At 40.4% G+C, this 20551-nt stretch overlaps 1 protein-coding gene and 1 pseudogene across 17 annotated transcripts in view; one reads left to right on the plus strand and one right to left on the minus strand.

Moving 5' to 3' along the window:
* CNOT2 (CCR4-NOT transcription complex subunit 2) overlaps positions 1–20551 on the minus strand; it is a 118621-nt gene that overhangs the window by 71695 nt on the left and 26375 nt on the right. For 8 of the 17 annotated variants that reach the window (XM_036300495.1, XM_036300484.1, XM_036300492.1 and 5 more), the window contains one exon: positions 2771–2843. The exons of 2 other annotated variants lie outside the window; for them this stretch is intronic. In XM_036300495.1, coding sequence (XP_036156388.1) covers positions 2771–2843 — 73 coding nt within the window. Of the gene's footprint in view, positions 1–2770; positions 2914–5309; positions 5436–20551 lie in introns of those variants that run through there. 7 more of the 17 variants (XM_036300486.1, XM_036300488.1, XM_036300496.1 and 4 more) reach the window with 3 other exon arrangements.
* Positions 12858–13984, plus strand: LOC118649695 (annotated as a pseudogene).

The following is a 20551-nucleotide window of genomic DNA, read 5'->3' on the forward strand; positions in this document are numbered from 1 at the left end:
AAGATTTGGAAACAGCCCAAGTGCCCATCAGTAGATGAGTGGATAAAAAAGCTATGATACATTTACACCATGGAATTCTATTCAGCAGTAAAAAAGAAGAATCTCTTACTCTTTGAGACAACATGGAGGGACTGGTAAGAGTATTATGTTAAGCAAAGTAAACCAGTCAGAGAAAGACAATTATCACATGATCTCACTCATATGTGAAGTCTAACAAAATAAATTGATGAACAAAACAGATCCAGAGACATAGAAGCCTGGAACCGACTGTGGAATCTCAAAGGGAAGGTGGGGGAGGGTGGGGGAGTGGGAAGAGATTAACCAAAGTATTTGTATGCATATATGCATAACTCATGGACACATAATAGGGTGGGGAAGACCTGGGGGGTGGAGAGGTGGTAGTGGAGGCAGGCTAGAAGAGGTCAATGAGGTAAAAAAGGAGACGTATATAATATTTTCAACAATAAAGATTTAATAAATAAACAAATAAGAAAATAAAAAATATTTTCAGCCACAAAAACCCTAACCAAGGATACATTTTTTTTTTTTTTAGGATACATTTTTTGAGTAATCTCAGAAACCTGGATTATTTGTAAGTAATGTGACTGAAGATATAAACTATTTTTAGAGTAGAATGAGCAGGACTTAGGAAATAACTTCATGTGTAAAATATAACCTCATCTTATTCCCTTCTTAAGTGAAAATTTTGGAATTCTATATTAATATGATTCATGAATTAACCATACTGTGAAATGATACAAAGTTCTTTTCAAGCTGGTTTATGAATAACGAAAAGCCACATAACCTAGAATCATAATATTCTTAAAATAACTTACCAGAACCTATCAAAGATTCAATAACCCAAGTAGTGTGACCAATTGAAACTATGAGTCAAGGTAGTTGGAAATGGTGGTGAGGCAGGAGCTACAGCAAGTATAAATAATTAGCAATGGCCATGTTAGTCAAGTCTATGAGAACAACTCAGAACAGAAAAGGTTACAAGAACCAATTTCTCATAGGATTTACTCTGGCTTATTAAAATCATAAAGATCTGGCAAGAAACTTCAGACATCAAGTTAGGGGAAATTCTAGAAAGGTAAAAAATGACAACTGTCTTGTGTGCTATTTAAAATCCTCACCCAAGGATATGTTTTCTTTTTTAATTATTATTAATTTTAGAGAGAGAGGGGAAGGAAAAGGGAGGGAGAGGAAAAGAGAAAAAATGAGAGACAGAGAAACAGATATATTGGTTGCCTCCTGACCAGGGATCAAACCCGAAACCTAGGTATGTAACCTGACCAGGAATTGAACTGCAACATTTTTGGACAAACTTTGAACCAACTGAGCCACCTAGTCAGGGTGACACTGTTTTTTTTTATTAGGGGTAGTGCCCAAATCAGTCAGTCTTATAATCACAGACTCTGCTAATTGTACATGAATATCCATTTACAGATTTTCTCCACTCCTCATTTTTCCAAGTTGAGGGAAGAAAAACTTGAGCTAAAATTAACGATTAGCAGATTAATCAATGCTGTTACTATCACACTAATTGCTGTCACATCCTAGAGCAGTGATGGCGAACCTTTTGAGCTCGGCGTGTCAGTATTTTGAAAAACCCTAACTTAACTCTGGTGCCGTGCCACATATAGAAATTTTTTGATATTTGCAACCACAGTAAAACAAAGACTTATATTTTTGATATTTGTTTTATATATTTAAATGCCATTTAACAAAGAAAAATCAACCAAAAAAATGAGTTCACGGTGTCATAGTTCGCCATCACTGGCCTAGAGGAAATGAAACTTGGTGGATGGAAGGGAGAGAGGGAGGTTGGATATGTATCTGTGCAGAAAGCCTAAAGCTTTGAACTTTGAATTATTCTGTATTCTGAATCATTAAATAACTTGACAATGAATTATTACGAAATGAATAAAGTAGATTTTCCTTGAAAAAATTAAATTAAAATGTTTTATTTTAATCACTATTTAATAGCATCAACTTTATAATTAACCTTTATTTAAAAGCTCAAAAAGAAAACAGTAGGTTGGAGGTTAGGAATGTGAAGGGATTGAGTTAAAAGAGGTACAAAAAGAGAAAGAACTCATGGGCATGAACAACAGTGTGGTGATTACGGACAGGGGTAGGTGGAAAAGGGTATAGGTCGCCTAAATGGTGATGGAGAAAAATAAAATAGAATAAAAAGAAAACAGTAACATTACACTTCAACCATCCTTTCAGCATCCTTAGACTACAGAGGATGGATACTAAGTTAATGAGAAACAAGACTCTAGCATTGTAAGGACAGAAGTGAATGACAAATTCAGTAAAAGTGTGGTCTCTGAGCATCCTGGGATTTTCATTTCTATTTCTTCTATATTCTAACCAATTTTGTCCACATTTCTGTAATTCTCCATTACCCTAAATATAGCATAAGACTTCAGTTTAGTCTTCCAGTAATAATACGTATAAAAGCAAGCTCTGAATCCAGCCAAAGTTATAAATTATGTATCAGATAATATAAGTTTTTACATATATACACACACCTGAAAATTTGTGTTGACATTAAAAGAATATACACTTATTAGAAGCATATTTTGAAAAATGTCCCCAACTATTTAAACCGTCAAACCCATTATATATGTACTTTAAATTATAACCCAAATTTTTCAAATTGAGGTATATCCAATATGCTGGTTCTAGTTAAATACAACATATTAAACAGTTCAATGTAGCTATCTGACCAATAAGGAAAAAGGAAAATAAATCTTACCTGGTAGTTTCTTTTCTCAGATAATGTATGTCCATCAGTCCTCACCATAGAGTCGTGTCCTTTCCTCACAGTACTGGAGGCAATCAAACAGAACTGTCACTCAAGGGTCGTGTCACAGGAAGGACCGCCCACCAGTTCTCCCTCTAGAGTGGAATTATCCAAAAGCCATCAAAATTACTAACATGTAAATATATGAACAGTAACAAAAATATCCAATATTATACATAGAAAACAAAACAAAAAGTACTTTTTAAATATTCTACCTGATCTTCCTCTCAACTGTCTGGGGAGAGCTAGGCGGGCAGTCATGCTTTGAGATAGAAATTATTAAATATGAAAAACTCTTCCTTCCCACTTCTCTCTACAATTAAAACTGTCCGCCAGACCTCATATACAAGGTAGAAACTTATAAAAATGGAGTTGACAAAAATGTTCAGCCCTCAGCTGAGATTTTTTCTATTAAATGTTCTTCTGTTAGTCTCAGAAATATCAAATTAATTCAGATTTAGTCGATATTTCTGAGACTTAAAATCCCTCTCTTCCAAATACTTTATATAGTACTCATTCAGTTTATGATGTTTATTCCTATGCGATACAATGAAATATATGTTCTTATGACTAGTAAATGAAACCCAAATCAATACTTATTAAAATTTACTGAATGAAGAGTAGTAACATATATGTTACTACATATGTTACTACTACTATGTAACATAGTAACATATGTTAACTTCCTGAAGCCTTTGTCCTTCAATCCTCCAATTTTATACACATTCTAATAGAATTTGCTTTACTACAATATGGAAGAAAAATAAGGGGGCTCATGTCTTAACCTCAATAAAGATAAATAAGTCCAAAATGACTAGGCACATCAGATACAAAAAATTCAGTTTAGCAGAAGTGATAGTCGCTAGAGATGTTAACTTAAAAAATGTAAACTGAAAATGAGATAAAAACCAAAAATGGCGTATACAAAAAAAAAAAAATGGAAGCACAGATTTTATAAACAAATATCTCTCACCAAAGTTTTAATGAAATGTTTACCCTAGGAAAGTAGTAAGTGTATCTAATCCTATCTAATAAAGAGGGAATATTCTAACTGACTGCCACGCCCTCAAAGATGGCGACACCCACTGCCAATAAGGAGGGAATATGCTAATTGACTGCCACACCCTCAAAGATGGTGGCGCCCACAGCCACAAGATGGCCAGCAGGGGAGGGCAGTTGGGGGCGACCAGGCTGGCAGGGGAGGGCAGTTGGGGGCGACCAGGCTGGCAGGGGAGGGCAGTTGGGGGCGACCAGGCTGGCAGGGGAGGGCAGTTGGGGGCGACCGGGCCGGTAGGGGAGCAGTTAGGCGTCCATCAGGCTGGCAGGGGAGTGGTTGGGGGTGATCGGGCTGGCAGGCAGAAGTGGTTAGGGCAATCAGGCAGCCAGGCAGGCAGGCAGGCGAGCGGTTGGGAGCCAGCAGTCCCGGATTGTGAGAGGGATATCTGACTACCCACAGATATTGGGTCTAAAGCAGTGGTCGGCAAACTGCGGCTCGCGAGCCACATGCAGCTCTTTGGCCCCTTGAGTGTGGCTCTTCCTAAGCCTTAGGAGTACTCTAATTAAGTTAATAACAATGTACCTACCTATATATTTTAAGTTTAAAAAATTTGGCTCTCAAAAGAAATTTCAATCGTTGTATTGTTATTTGGCTCTGTTGACTAATGAGTTTGCCGACCACTGATCTAAACTGGCAGTCAGGCATCCCCCGAGGGGTCCCAGATTGGACAGGGTGCAGGCTGGGTTGAGGGACACCCTCCTCCCGCAGTGCATGAATTTCCTCTAGTGATCTAATAATAGTTGCTAACCATTAAAATTACATTCAAATTTAGAGCAATTATTTAACATCATAAGAAATATACTTTGGGAGAGGATAAGAGAAACACCTACTTTAAATTCATAAAAAGTATGAATAAATTTTATTAAAATCAACACACACATACATACACATACATATGGACTACCTCCAAGGAAAACAAGTCATTAAGAATTAAAGTTTTAAAAAGAATCCACATAATGAAAACTTGTATTTTGCCTTGTTTTATTACAGAGTTAGTCAAGCTACTTAACTTTTATTATCTTACATTGTATATGTTTGGTGAAATATTTTAAGATGCCTTACTCTAAGGCAAAAATGTAACAAACAGCCCATTACCAAATTTAAATGTACCACTGGAATTAAGTTTTTCTTTCTCAAATATAACAAAGGAAAAAAGTTTGTTTTTTTAAGCCATAAGTAAGTATAATTACTACTATAAATGTAACCCCTAACGTCTAGTAAGGAATTAGGTTATTCATAAAGAAAAATTATATCAAGTAAATTGGATGTCCAAGAATAGTTAAGTGACACACATTCAGCTCTAATTTAAATTTTCATGATTGTTACAAAATGAGAGCAACACTGTTTTACTAAGCATTCCCAAAACAACATTAACCCTGTTTTAATGTTAGTGTTTTATAGTATTAATAGATTTTAAAACAGTATTTGCCTTACTATTAATGTATTCATGGCAACTCTGAAGTCAATGTATAATAGTTGGATTTTCCATTGTTTCTTATAAAATAAAAATGTGTTTCTTCTTAAATAAGTTTAAAGTCCATGCATTTTCTTCAAATTATGCTAGTTTCATCAAAAGATAAGTTACAAATTTAAAATCGGGTAAGGCATTTTTCAACAGTATAACTTAACTATATAAAACAGATAATTATTACTATATATGCTAAATAACTTAATTAAAAATAAAAGTTAATATTTATTCTGTAAATTTACCAGGAAAATGAAAAATAACTTTGGAATACTATAAATTTTAATACAAAGGGAAATACTGTTTTGTTTCCCTCTTAGGATAACTTAAAATATTTCCTGGCTTAAGGTTTCAAGCAATATCTCTATATTGCTTTAACCACTACAGGAACAGATACTCCATACTGAAAAATAACTAAGAATTCATTATCTCCTTTTAGTAAACAAAGAGAAAAAGAAATAAACGCACTCTATTTTCTTTCAGGTAAACATGACAGCTAACGTTTGTTACCACTATCTTGCATTAAATAAAAATGTTCAGTAATAGATTGTCTTGATATTTGTCATATTTGGAATGAAATGATGTGCAATAGATTAAAGAAGATGTGAGTATGTATGTGAAGCACAGTATGTGAAAAGCAGCAAGCATGAGAGAGAACATGCACTCCAACTGCCTAAATTTATTAAAGTTTATATTTATACACTGGTTTTCCCAAAAGTCCGACAAATACTCAAAAAGCCAGAAAAGACAAATATTTACAAAACCAAAATGAAATCGCCTATAAGGCAGGGATACCTTCCAAGATAAAAAACAAAACAGGAACAAAACACACAGACTGCATTTACCCTCCTACCTTAAAAAAGCAGAAAACTAGACAAAATATGTGAAACTAATTTTCAGACACTGGACATTATCTAAGGGCAGAGATCTTCAAGAGAAAAAAAAAATGAAGTAACCCTACTGCCTGCAGAGTTATGATGCTGAATGAAACAGGGAAGGGAGAGATGGGACCCATTCAGAGCCCAATGGTCTCACTGAATTAAAGAGAGTTCAGAGTTAGGGGAGACACCAAGGCAGCTAGAATTTGCAGAACTAATGAAGAGAAGGAAGCTGCAGGGGCAAAGAACTCCAAAGATCAAGAGAGAGATTCTCCTTAAGGTTTTGGCTGAGTAATGATCTGTGCATGCATGTGAAAAAAGGATTGAGTCTGGAGAAAAAAGCCTCTGAAAAGTAGAAGTCAGGCCCTGGCCAGTTGCTCAGTGGTTAGTATGTCGGCCCACGGACTGAAGAGTTTTGGGTTCAATTCCTGGTCAAGGGGGCATACCTTGTTTGCAGGTTTGATCTGCAGCCCTAATAGGGGTGGAAGGCAACAAATCAATGTGTCTCTCTCACATAAATGTTCTTTTTCTCTCTGCCTCCCCTGTCCCTTCCATTCTCTCTAAAAATCAATCGAAGAAATGCCTTCAGGTGAGGATTAGGAAAAAAAAAAAAGTAGTCAGAACATTCCCTAGACCTTCTGTTTCCATTAATCAGAAGGTAATTAATGCCTTATAAGATTATATGAGTATGTTTTATACAATAGGATGTTCTAAACCAGCACTAACAAAGCTTAAAACTGCTGGGCCAGCGTGGCTCAATGGTTGAGCATTGACCTATGAACCAGGAGGTCATGGTTTGATTCCCCATCAGGGCACATGCCCAGTTGCAGCCTCAATCCCCAGTGTGAGGTGTGAAGGAGGCACAGCCAATCAATGATTCTCTGTCATCATTGATGTTTCTATCTCTCCCCATCCTTTCCTCCCTGTAATCTATCCTCCTATTTAATAAAAAATTTCGTGCACCGGGCCTCTAGTCCTATCTAATAATAGAGAAACATGGTAATTAACCATAACTTTGCTACCCTTCCCATTGGCTAATCAGCGAGATATGCAAATTAACTGTCAACCAAGATGGCGGCCGACAGTCAGGCAGCTGAAGTGAACAGGAGGCTTGCTTGCTCCAGTGATAGAGGAAGCCCAGGTTCACCACCTGCCGCTACCCGCCTCTGACCTTGCCCTCTAAGCAACTATGTTGCAATTATAGAAGTTAAACAATCCCCAGAAACCTGCTTTCAGCCGTCAGAGCTGTAGCGAGCAGGACCGCAACAGTGTTACAATTATAGAACCCAAACAAACCCAGATACCTGCTTTCAGCAGCCAAGGTCTCAGAGCTGGAGCTGGCCTCAGAGCTAAAGCCAGCTCTCAGCTCCAGTGACAGCCATAGAAGGTAAATAAATCCCAGAATAAAAAAAAAAAAGAAAAAAAGGAGAGGTTGGGAGCTTCAGTCACCCGCCAGCCTGAAAACAGCCCTCAGCCCCTCACCCAGAGTGGCCAGGCACCCCAGTGGGGACTCCTGCCCTGAAGGGGGTGTGACCAGCTGCAAACAGCCATCATCCCCTCATCCAGGCTAGCCAGGCACCCAAGCGGGACCCCCACCCTGATCCAGGACACCCTTCAGGGCAAACCAGCCGGCCCCCACCCGTGCACCAGGCCTCTATCCTATATAGTAAAAGGGTAATATGAAAACTGACCCTAACAGCAGAAAGACTGGGAATGACTGGTCACTATGACACACACTGACCACCAGGCGGCAGACTCTCAATGCAGGAGCTGCCCTTTGGTGGTCAGGTCGCTCTCACATGGGAGGAGCTCTGCTCAGCCACAAGCCAGGCTGATGGCTGCCAGTACAGCGGTGGTGGTGGGAGCCTCTCCTGCCTCCTCAGCAGCGCTAAGGATGTCTGACGGCAGTTTAGGCCTGTTCCCCGCTGGCAAGTGGACATCCCCCGAGGGCTGCCGGGCTGCCAGAGGGAAGTCTGATTGACATCTTAGGCCCAATCCCCCCGGGGAGCGGGCCTAAGCCAGCAGGTGGTCATCCCCTGAGGGGTCCCAGACTGCAAGAGGGCACAGGCCAGGCTGAGGGATGCCCCCCTCACCCCCCGAGTGCACAAATTTTTGTGCACCGGGCCTCTAGTATATATATAAAAGACTAAGCGACCATCCAACTGGTAGCTATGATGCGCAATGACCACCAGGGGGCAGATGCTCCAACCATTAGAGGAGGGAGCCTGATTCCTTACGGAATCGGCTATGGGTTAGGTTAATGCTGGGGCACTGTCTGCCCCAAATCTGCTTCACCTGTACCCCGGACCCAGAGAGGAGGGAACCTGAGTTGGGGGTGCATCACCTCTGGCAATCCAGGACCCCTCGGGGATGTCGGAGAGCCGGCTTCAGCCCAATCCCTGCAGGCCAGGCCGAGGGACCCTACTGGTGCACCAGGCCTCTAGTCCTATATACTAAAGGTCTAATATGCAAATGGTCATCACTCCATCAGGCCTTAATGGCTCAGACACTCAACACTGGAGAGAGAGGAATGGGGACCAGCCAGGCACAAATGAGCTCATGAGAGAGGAATGAGGACCCCAACTGCCCTCCTTTTCAGGCGTGGTCCCTCCCAACTGCCATCCCCTACCAGCCATCTTGTGTCCACATGGGGGTGGCCATCTTGTGTTGGAGTAACGGTCAATTTGCATATTACTCTTTTATTAAATAGGAGGATAGATTACAGAGAGGAAGGGATGGGGAGAGAGATAGAAACATCAATGATGACAGAGAATCACTGATTGGCTGCCTCCTTCACACCTCACACTGGGGATTGAGGCTGCAACTGGGCATGTGCTCTGATGGGGAATCAAACCATGACCTCCTGGTTCATAGGTCAATGCTCAACCATTGAGCAACGCTGGCCCGGCAGTTTTAAGCTTTGTTAGTGCTGGTTCAGAACATCCTATTGTATAAAACATACTCATATAAATCTTATAAGGCATTAATTACCTTCTGATTAATGGAAACAGAAGGTCTGGGGAATGTTCTGACTACAAATGAGCTAGCAAGAGAGGAATGGGGACCAGCCAGACTGCGGCCCAGGAGAGGGACAAGCCCCATGCCCCATGGTCCCGGGCGACAGTGCCTGCACCTGCGGCCCAGGAAAGGAATGAGCCGCCCCACAGTCCTAGGTGCCAGCGCCTGTGGCTGCAGGCCTGGGAGAGGGACAAGCTGCCCACCTTGCGGTCCCAGGTGCCTGCGGCTGTGGCCCAGGCGAAACTGCCCGCCCACGGTACCCTATAGCTGCAGCCGGCCCGAGCAAAGCCGGCCCGGGTCCTTGGTGCCTGTGGCCAGCTAGGACGAGGGAAGCCTGGGTCCCGGGTGCCTGCGACCAGCCAGAGGAGGGAATTCTGGGTCCTAGGTGCGGGGCAAGGCAGAGGTGGTTAGGGGCAATCAGGCCAGCAAGGTAGCAGTTAGGGGTGATCAGGCTGGTAGGGGAGCAGTTAGGGGCGACCAGGCAGGCAGGCAGAGGTGGTTAGGGGTGATCAGGCAGGTAGAGGTGGTTAGGAGCGATCAGGCAGGCAGGCAGGCGAGCGGTTAGGAGCCAGCAATCCCGGATTGCGAGAGGCAGTTGGACATCCCCTGAGGGGTCCCGGATTTGAGAGGGTGCAGGCTGGGCTGAGGGACACCTCCCCCCCCACCCCCGCAACGCATGAATTTCATGCACCAGGCCTCTAGTGTATATATATAAAAAGCTTAAAACCTAACCTCAGAAGGATCAAGCTAATTCTAAGTACACCTGTACCCCCAAATAAAGCCCAACAATCTCTCTCTCTCTATATATATAAAAGGATAATATGCTAAGTCTCCAACTGGTTGCAATGATGTGCACTGACCACCAGGGGATAGACACTCAATGCAGGAGCTGCCGTGATGCACACTGGCCATTTACAGAGAAATGGCACCATGGACCTGGTGTCCACAAAGCAACACTTGGCTTCCCCCAAGTGGGACACATGCCGTGCCACCACCTCAGAGCAACAGCCCACCAAATCACAGCCGACGCTGCCGAGACCCCATGGCACAAAATGTGGCCCACAGCCCAGCCCAGCCCAGAAACGGTGGCTGTGGGCTCCGAGTAATGATGTCACATAGCAATGCCCAGCTTCCTCTCCCTAGCAACAGGCCATTTAACAATAAGTGGCACCACGGACCTGGTGCCCACAAAGCAACACTCGGGCTTCACCCAAGTGGGACACTGGCCCCAACACCAGCCTGGAGCGACACCCCACCAAATTGCAGCCAACGCTGCCAAGACCTCATGTAGCAAAATGTGGCCTACAGCCGAGCCCAGCCACCATGGCTGTGGGCTCTTAGTAATGACGTCACATAGCAACACCCAGCTTCCTCTCCCTAGCGATTAGCCTCCTTGCAGTTTCTTCAGCCCAGAAACATGACTTGCTTTATAGCCAGGTGCAAACATTTCACACTTTAACCAAATGTCTGTGAAGCATTTTCCCGTGTCTCATCTCATTTGATCCTCACAGAAGTCCTGGAGTAGGCAGACAGGAGACTTGATGCAATCTATTTTCTTTTCATTAGCCAGAAAAACGGAGATTTAGAAAGCTTAAAAACTTGACCTGACTGAAAAGAAGTAAGAAATAGTGGACCTTGAAAATGACTTCAGGTTTTCTCACTGCACAGAAATATAGTCAAACACTGCTGCAGTTAAAGATTTTACCCTTTGTTCTCCCTGCATGATACACAATAATAATCTGCTTTGTTTTGATATTTACTCCTATGTTCCTGACAATTACCCGAAAGAGAAGTTGGGGTGCTTCACTGGGCTGGAAAAAGTTTAGCTAAATCAAAAAGCAGGTCTAATTAAGCAAGTTTATCTATATACATAAAGCTCTTGCTGGCGCCAATTGCACGCATGTGTTTTGATCTGTCATTGACGATCATGAATTTGGTTGACACTTCTATTATAGAGAAAGGGTGAATAGCAATATTAAAATATTTCTTCTAATTAATTTCCTTTCAATGTGCACGAATCTGTGCACCAAGCCACCAGTATTTAAAATAATACCACACTCAAGCATAAAATAATGTTAGATTTATAGTCTCAATTATATTGTGCTGATTTCTGGCTATAATAATGTACTATAGTTGATGACATTATTACTATATAAAGTAAGATGACCTCACTATAGGAATAGGTGATAGATACATGGGATTTCTCTGTACTATTTTTGTACCTTCTTATGAGTTTATAATTATTTTAAAGTTAAAGATTTTTAAAAGGTCAAATTGATCTAGAGCAGGGGTTAGGAATGTCCGGCCCATGGGCCCTATAAGGCCTGCAAAATCACTTGGTCTGGCTCTGCCAAGGCATTAGGGGTGAGTCAATTAAATGTTTTACCAAATATAGCAGGCTGATTTTCAAGTTGATAATTTTGTATGGCCTGCAAATGATGTTATAAATATCCAAATGGCCCAACTATTAACCAAGAATTCTAAATCCAGCTAAACTATCTTTCAAAAATAAAGGCAAATATAGCCACTTTGGAAGAATTTGGCAGTTTTTAATAAAATTAAACTTAAATACAATCCAGCAATTGTGCCCCTGGGTATTTACCAAAGTCAACTAAAAACTTAGGTTCATACCACAATCTATACCTGAATGTTTATACCAATGAAGGCATCCTTCAAGAGGTGAATAAACAAAATAGAACATCTACACTAATAAAAGAGAAACATGCAAATTGGTGTCACTCTGCTATACCTACCAGCCAATCAGGGCAAGTATGCAAATTAACCCAACAAAGATGGTGGTGGCCACGGAGCTGGAGGCTTGAGTTGCCCCCGGCGATGGAGAAAGCCAAGTTTCCAGCCCGCCCTGGCCGCCGCTCAAGAGAGAGAACAACACGCAGGCACGGCCAAAACAGAGGGGCACCTGCTCCAAACCTCCACGGCATGGCTGGGGGCAGGCCCCCAGTGGACACACACACACACAGGGTGCCTGCTCCGAGCCTCCGACGTGGCTGAGGGCAGGCCCTCAACGGGGATGGACACACACACACACACACACACACACACCAGGGGTGCCTGCTCCAAGCCTCTGTGGCATGGCTAGGGGCAGCCACCAGTGGGGACACACACACACACACACACAGCGCCTGCTCCAAGCCTCTGCTGCCAGGCTGTGGCTAAGCCATCAGTAGGACATCCACTGAGGGCTCCTGGACTGTGAGAGGGGGCAGGCTGGGCTGAGGGACCCCCACCCCCCAGTGCATGAATTTCATGCACCGGGCCTCTAGTTATACAATAAAATTCTATTCAACAATAAAAAACAACAAGCTATTAATTCATACAACATGGATAAATCTTAAATGCATTTTGCTAAGGGAAAGAAACTGGACCAAAAAGGTTATACATTAAATGTTTCCATTCATATTATATTCTGGAAAGGCAAAACAGATTAGTAGTGCCAGGAAACTGAAGAGGGGTACAGGAAGCAATTGAAAAAGAGGATACACAGAGTTGCACCACCAGCAGACTGAGGGAATGGAGTAGGTAGCCCATCCGTATGCAGGCCACTGGGGACTGAAGAATGCGCTCCCATCCCACTTCCCAGGTATGTGAACCTGTAAAATTATGACTTCCAAGATGATATAGTATATTTTAATTATAGGGGTTCTATTTCCCCAGTCTTTGTCCCATCCAGGCTTTTTTACTTCAATTGGCCCATAGAGAGAAAGATCTGGTGACTTCCCTGAGAGACTATATTAAGGAAGACAAATTAGAAGAAATATAAAAATGGGCAGAGAAGTTAGATCGGCTAGCTAGCACGATAAAAGATCCAGAAGGATTTATCAGGCACCCAGTAAATGCATTCAAGTTAATGAAACATCTGAACACTGAGTGGAGTGAGTTGGAGAACCTAATCCTCAAGGATATGTCAGATGGCTTTATTTCTAACCTGACCATTCAGAGACAGTACTTCCCTAGTGATGAAGATCAGGCTGGGGCAGCCAAAGTTCTATTCTGTCTCCCAGACATCTACAATTTGAATACAGATACTATCTCAAAAGGTAATCTTCCAGGAGTAAAACACAAATCTTTTCTAATAGTTGAGGACTGTTTTGAGTTGGATAAAATGGCGTATACAGAAGATTATTACTATACAGAACTGTGAATTGAACAAGCACTCAGGAAGCTGGATGAAAGTGAGGTTTCTACCACTAATAAAGTCTCTGTTCTAGATTATTTGAGCTATGTGGTGTAACAGCAGGGAAACCTCAATAAGGCACTTTTGCTTACAAAGAAGCTTCTTGAACTAGATCCTGAACATCAGAGAGCTCATGGTAATTTAAAATATTTTAAGTATATAATGGCTAAATAAAAAGATGGTAATAAGTCTGCTTCAGATTACCAATCTGATCAGAAAACCATGCTGAAGAAGAAAGGGATTGCTATATTAACTGCCAGAGACAGAAGTAAGAAATGCTGTGCAGTGGGGAGGGTATCAAAATGACTCCACCAAGATAGAAAAAACTCTTTTGCCACTACCATGATGGAAACTGGAAACCTAAATTTATTCTGGATCCAACCAAACAGTAGCATGAGTGGGACAAAAGTCGTATTATGCATTTCCCTGATATTATTTGATACAGAAATTGAGTGTCAAAGATCTAGCAAAACCAAGAATAAATAACTTTTTTTCTATCCTCAATTTACTATACCTCTGTATCTTTTACTTTGTAAGATTACAGAAATTATAATTGATATGGCAATAACACATCACAATGGAGTTATTAACTAACCTGTATTTATGCCAGTTTTTCCTCAACACAAGTAACAAATCTTACAAATGTGTTTTTAAAATTTTATTTCTTTAGGTGACATTGGTTAATAACATTATATATGGAAATAGGTTTTAAACTTTTAATTACGAAAATTATAGATGAGATTTTTATTTCACACTTAACAAATTTGTTTCAGCATCTTCCTGAAAAAGTTTCCTATGTACTTTGGAGCCCTTTAGTCTCAGAGGCTAAACAAAAACCAACTGTTTCGTTCATCTATATTTTTATCTGAAAGAATACTTAAAGTATTTTTATTCCCTTTTAGGCACATTACTAGAAATATATAATTAGGCACAAGCATTATGCAAATTTGAAATAATATCATAGTTTTTTTTATTTCAACCTACATCATTTACCTTAAGAGAAACTGAATGTAAATGCAATCCTATAAACTGTTTAGTGTAGAATTCTTCTTTTGTGAGAAAAACTACCTTTAATGCTCTTGCCTTTTATTTTTTTACCATCAGCGTGTTTTTAAAACGTTGTTTAGTCTTCATTGTAAAGTACAATCTGCCATCGCTTTCATAAAGAGATGGTTAAATAAACACTAGGCATATTTTTGTCTTTTAATACACAGAAGTTGTCACATTTCTTTTTTTTTTTAAATGTACTTCATTGATGTTTTTACAGAGAGGAAGGGAGAGAGTTAGAAATATCGATGAGAGAGAAACATCGATCAGCTGCCTCCTACACACCCCCCACTGGGGATGTGCCCGCAACCAAGGTACATGCCCTTGACTGGAATCGAACCTGGAACCCTTCAGTCCGCAGGTCGATGCTCTATCCACCGAGCCAAACCAATCAGGGCTCTAATTTCTTCTTTATAGTTCCAGAAAGTAAATACATTTTAGACTTTACAGGCCATACAGTCTACCAAAAACACTCAACTCTGATGTTGTAGTGCAAAAGCAGCCATTAAAAATACAGAAACGATGTGGCTATCTTCCAATAAAACTTTATTTCCAAAAGCAGGTAGCAGGCTGAATTTGGCCAATGGCATCATTTGCTGATCCTAGTTATATTATAAAGGTTGAATTATCAGAATATTCGTACTGCAAATGTCCTTCAAGTTAGAATTCTTGTTGTTGTTACGTTTTACTTTTCCACACTGCTACTTTTTGTTTATTACCAAAAGTTATATTTTAAATGGAAAAGGTGGTCTAATAAATATGGGTGCTTTACAGGTGAATCCTTATACATTTCCACTTATAATTACACTAGAGGCTTAGTGCATGAAATTTGTGCACCAGTGGGGTCCCTCGGCCTGGCCTATGGGATCGGGCCAAAACCAGTTCTCTGACATACCCCGGGGAGTCCCGGATTGCAAGAGGGCACAGGCCAGGCTGAGGGACCCCACCGGTGCAAGTTCAGGGCCAGGGAGGGATGTGGGAGGTTGACCAGTCAGGGAGGGACCGCAGGAGGGCTCCAGGGCATGTCCGGCCCATCTCGCTCAGTCCTGATTGGCCAGACCCCAGTAGCAAGCTAACCTACCGGTCGGAGTGTCTGCCCTGTGGTGGTCAGTACATGTCATAGTGACTGGTTGACCGGTTGACTGTCTGCCCCCTGGTTGTCAGTGTACATTGTAGCAAGCAGTTGAGCAGCCTTAGCATATCATTAGCATATTACGCTTTGATTGAATAGCCGACCAGCCACTTAGCACATTAGGGTTTTACTATATAGGACTAGAGGCCCAGTGCACGAAATTCGGGCACTCAAGGGGAATTCCCTCAGCCCGGCCTGCACCCTCTCACAGTCCTGAAGCCATCCTGCGTTGAGCGTCTGCCCCCTGGTGGTCAGTGCATGTCACAGAGACCAGTCGTTCTGTCATTTGGTCAATTTGCATATTAGCCTTTTATTATAATAGGATAATATTCTATCATTCTCGTTTGAATTTCTATTGCAGTCCGTTATTTGTGATCAATAAACCCCAAAACAAAAACAAAAAGAGGATACACAGGGAAACTTTTAAAGAGTTGGAACTATCCCATATGATGTTAGAGTGATGAGTATGATGCTATGCATGTATTAAAAATTCACAGAACTTCACAACATAAAGAGGAAACTTAAATGTATGCAAATTATAAAAATCAACCAGAGGTTAGAAAATCAGAACTGCATAGCCACACTGAAGGAGGCATGAAACTGGTGCTGACCTAAGTAATTTTGGAAAAGGGTGTTTTGACTGTTAACTATTAAGAAGAAGAAAAGAGCTCTACATAAACTGTATTCTAGTTGGCAAAGTAATTCCTCACAGGGCTATAGGTTAATAATTCTGAAACTGCTATGCATACATGCTGAAGAGAATAAGTAAAATGGATGGTGCTTTGTGCCAACTAGGTTTCTTCCAGTCCAAGAGAGAAGCTACAGATAAGCTAGGAGGAAGACTAGAATGAATTAGTCATGCACCTCTTAATGAAGGGATAGATTCTGAGAAATGTATTGTTAGGGAATTATCTTTGTAGCAACACCACAGATTGCACTTACACAATCCTAGATGGCAAAACCTACTATATACCTAGCTTATGATATAGCTTACTGCTCCTAGACTACTGGCCTGTATGGCATGTCACTGTACAGAACAACATGAGATTAAATCAAGCCCAAGAGAAAAAGATAAAATCAAGAGATGACATAAACACTAGATATATGTTATGCAGCTGGCATAACACAACAAACATACTGTTTTACAGTATACTATTTGTTAAGTAGAAAGAGTACACTCTAAAATAACAATAAAAAGTATAGTCTAGTAAATACATAAGCCAGTAGCATAATAACTTATTATCAAATAGTATGTACTATATACAATTGTATGTGCTATACTTTTACACGACTAGCCACAGCAGGTTTGTTTACATTAACATCACCACAAACACTGAGTAATGAGTTGTGCTAGGACATTAGGACAGCTACAATGTTGCTAAGTGATTGGAATTTTTCAGCTAGAGACCTGGTGCACAAAATCCGTGCCCTCGGGACAGGGGCGGGGGTGTCCCTCAGCTGGCCTGCAACCTCTCGCAGTCTGGGAGCCCTCGGGGGATGTCCATCAATCAGACATCCTTAGCGCTGCTGTGGAGGCGGGAGGCTCCCGCCACTGCCGCTGTGCTTGCCGGCCATGAGCCCGGCTTCTGACTGAGCGGTGCTTTCCTTGTGGGAGCACACTGACCACCAGGGGGAAGCTCCTGCACTGAGTGTCTGCCCCTGGTGGTCAGTGTGTGTCATAGCGACCAGTTGTTCTGCTGTTTGGTTGATTTGCATATTAGCCTTTTATTATATAGGATAGGGGCCACCATAGTCTACACAATCTGTAGCTGAATGAAACATTGTTATGCAGAGCATAATTGCATGTGTACTAGATTAGAGTGAGAGACATCTCTACTGGTAACAGCTTGCTCTCAATTACAAGGCACTTTAAATACAGATTATAAATTGTTCATACTGTTACAGAATAGATAATTTCACTGATGTCACTTGAAAATAAATTAAAAGTTGATAAAATGTTAGATGATTAACAGGTATGTTGAAATTATATTTTAAAGATAAGTTTGATAAAAGGGTATTTAAAATATTTTTTTACATTGCAAACAAAGCTAATTTTGAAAAAACTCCAATTTTTTGAATATTTCCAAACAAGTTAAATTTGTCTTTAATCTTTTTAACAAACTAGCAGCAATTAAATTTCAAGAATGCCAAGTAATTTATGTAACACATGCATCAATAGTGTCTACTCGCCGAAACCGGTTTGGCTCAATGGATAGAGCGTCGGCCTGCAGACTGAGGGGTCCCAGGCTCGATTCCGGTCAAGGGCATGTACCTGGGTTGCGGGCACATCCTCAGTGGGAGATGTGCAGGAGGCAGCTGATCGATGTTTCTCTCTCATCGATGTTTCTAACTCTCTATCTCTCTCCCTTCCTCTCTGTGAAAAATCAATAAAATATATATTTTTTTTAAAAATAGTGTCTACTCATGAGCAATAATTTCTCTCAAAATGAACACTTTTAGAATAAATTTCTGAGTGCATCAGTATAAAGCAGCGGTTCTCAACCTGTGGGTCACGACCCCTTTGGCAGTCGAACGACCCTTTCACAGGGGTCGCCTAAGACAGTGGTCGGCAAACTGGCTCTTCCACAAAATACCACGTGCGGGCGCACATGTACAGTGCGATTGAAACTTCGTGGCCCATGCCACGGAGCCAAAGAGCCGTATGTGGCTTGTGAGCCACAGTTTGCCGACCACAGGCCTAAGACCATCACGCATATCAAATATTTACATTACGATTCATAACAATAGCAACATTACAGTTATGAAGTAGCAACGAAAATAATTTTATGGTTGGGTCACAACATGAGGAACTGTATTTAAAGGGCCAGAAGGTTGAGAACCACTGGTATAAAGGGTAAAGAATAAACATTTTATACTTCCTTTTCTGTGTTGAAAACCCTTAAAATAGATTTAGTCATGCTATCAGCTTGAAATCCAAGAAGCGAATAAGGGGGAAACATAAACTATATCTTAGGGTAAGAATCAAAAACAAGCAGGCTTATTCATGCAGGATGTTTCCCCAAGTCAGAACCTAACAAAACTCCTCTACAAAATGACCCAACTTTGGAACATGCATTTTGGCCATGGTCAGATATGGGAGCACCTGGAGATTTTAATATGTCTAATAAAACTCTCCAAAGAATGGAAGTGTAATAGGAAGGGGTGCGATGTATGCACAGAGATGCATACTGTTCTAAAACTGGAGATGATGTCACTTGAAAATGAGGAACCCAAGTGAGATTTTGGAGTGCTTCGCTGGGAAACAGAACAGCTAATTTTCATATCCATTTGAATGCCACAGTGGCAGTGCTATACTTGCTTAAAATTAAAAGGTACATCAAGAATGAAAAACATCGTAAAAAGAAAAAAAAGAAAAAAAAAGAACCTAACAAAAATTACCTGGCCTACTAAATAATACCTGAACTCCAATTTTTCTCCATTCAGAAAGGCTTGTAAAAATAAGAGATCAGCTGATCATGAGTAAAATCTCTAGAAAATACTTCATCGGAAAGGGGAAATAATTATTAACTTTATTCTCCAAATCCTATTAAATTTTGGGTGTCCTATCATCATACAGAAATACACAACTATTAGTTTTGTTAATTTCTTCTCTCTGGCCTCAGTTTCCTACTCTGTAAACTAAAGGGATTTAGATAAATTTTTAAAATGCAAGCTGTTTGCATTTTATGTTTTATGGAAAAATATTTTATTTTGATAATTTTGTATTTTAAATATTCTGTGTCACGGAAACAGTGAACAATTATAGCTGATTCCCCCTGGCCCCATGTTTTTTTTCTCCCACTTTATTACTCAGTACTACTTATAACACTGCCCAAATATTTTGGAGTTCGGGAATGGTATCTAAAATATTTATAATTTAGTAGTCATTACCACACTCAACTCTGAGCTACAATGGGAATTTGGACAGGTTAAGACAGTTGAACAGGTTTTTCTTTTCTTTATTTTGTTAAAGCCTCTCAAGAGGATATTTTTATTGAGGAGAGAGACAATATAAAGAGAACAATATATTCCAGTTTGGATATTAATTAGAACTGACTACCATATGTAACCAATTTCAATGGCGCTCAATAAAAGCTAAGTAAATGTACTTAGCCATTATCTTTAAAATCATAGGGTTTATCAAATTCCAGAACTATGTCAAGCAACTTAATAGGTAGATTATAATAGCAAAAATGTTATGAACTGATTTTCTGAACTAATTTTTGTTTTGATCACATGATAAAATATTTTCAAAATTCTGTGTTGATAAATAAGGTACATGCAAGAAAGAAGCATGGGCAGACATAATGAAAATAAACACATTTTATTTCTGCCCAGCTGGTGTGGCTCAGTGGTTGAGGGTCGACTCATGAACCAGGAGGTCATGGTTCGATTCCTGATCAGGGCACATGCCCGGGTTGTGGGCTCAATCCCTAATAGGGGGCATGCAGGAAGCAGCCTATCAACGATTCTCTCTTATCATTGACGTCTCTATCTCTCTCTCCCTCTTTCTCTGAAATCAATAAAAACATATTTTTTAAAAAGAATTTCATTTCCAAAATCAATGCCACCCCAATAAATTATCAATAAAATATTAAAAAACAAACAACAATTTCAGTTCCATACCAAACTTATCCTGGGAAAATTGCCACATTAAGTAAAAATAGTTTTTCTGAATGCTTTAATAATACAGGCTTTATGGATCTATAATTAACATGTAAAATAAAAAGTTGCCTATATTTACAAATAAAAATAAATCAACACTATTGTCTTTAAATCAATTTATTCTTTGGTTGTCATAATTTAATGTTTAACTTAATTCTGTGTTTCTTCTATTTTCTGTAGTGGTAGCATTACTTCTAATATATTTGTGTAGCTCTCTCACAAATATTTCAAGGATTCTAGGCACCTTATACATAGAATTCACTATAAGTAGAAAAT

Source organism: Myotis myotis, unplaced genomic scaffold (genome assembly GCF_014108235.1).
Source record: "Myotis myotis isolate mMyoMyo1 unplaced genomic scaffold, mMyoMyo1.p scaffold_m19_p_3, whole genome shotgun sequence".
Lineage (NCBI taxonomy): Eukaryota > Metazoa > Chordata > Mammalia > Chiroptera > Vespertilionidae > Myotis > Myotis myotis.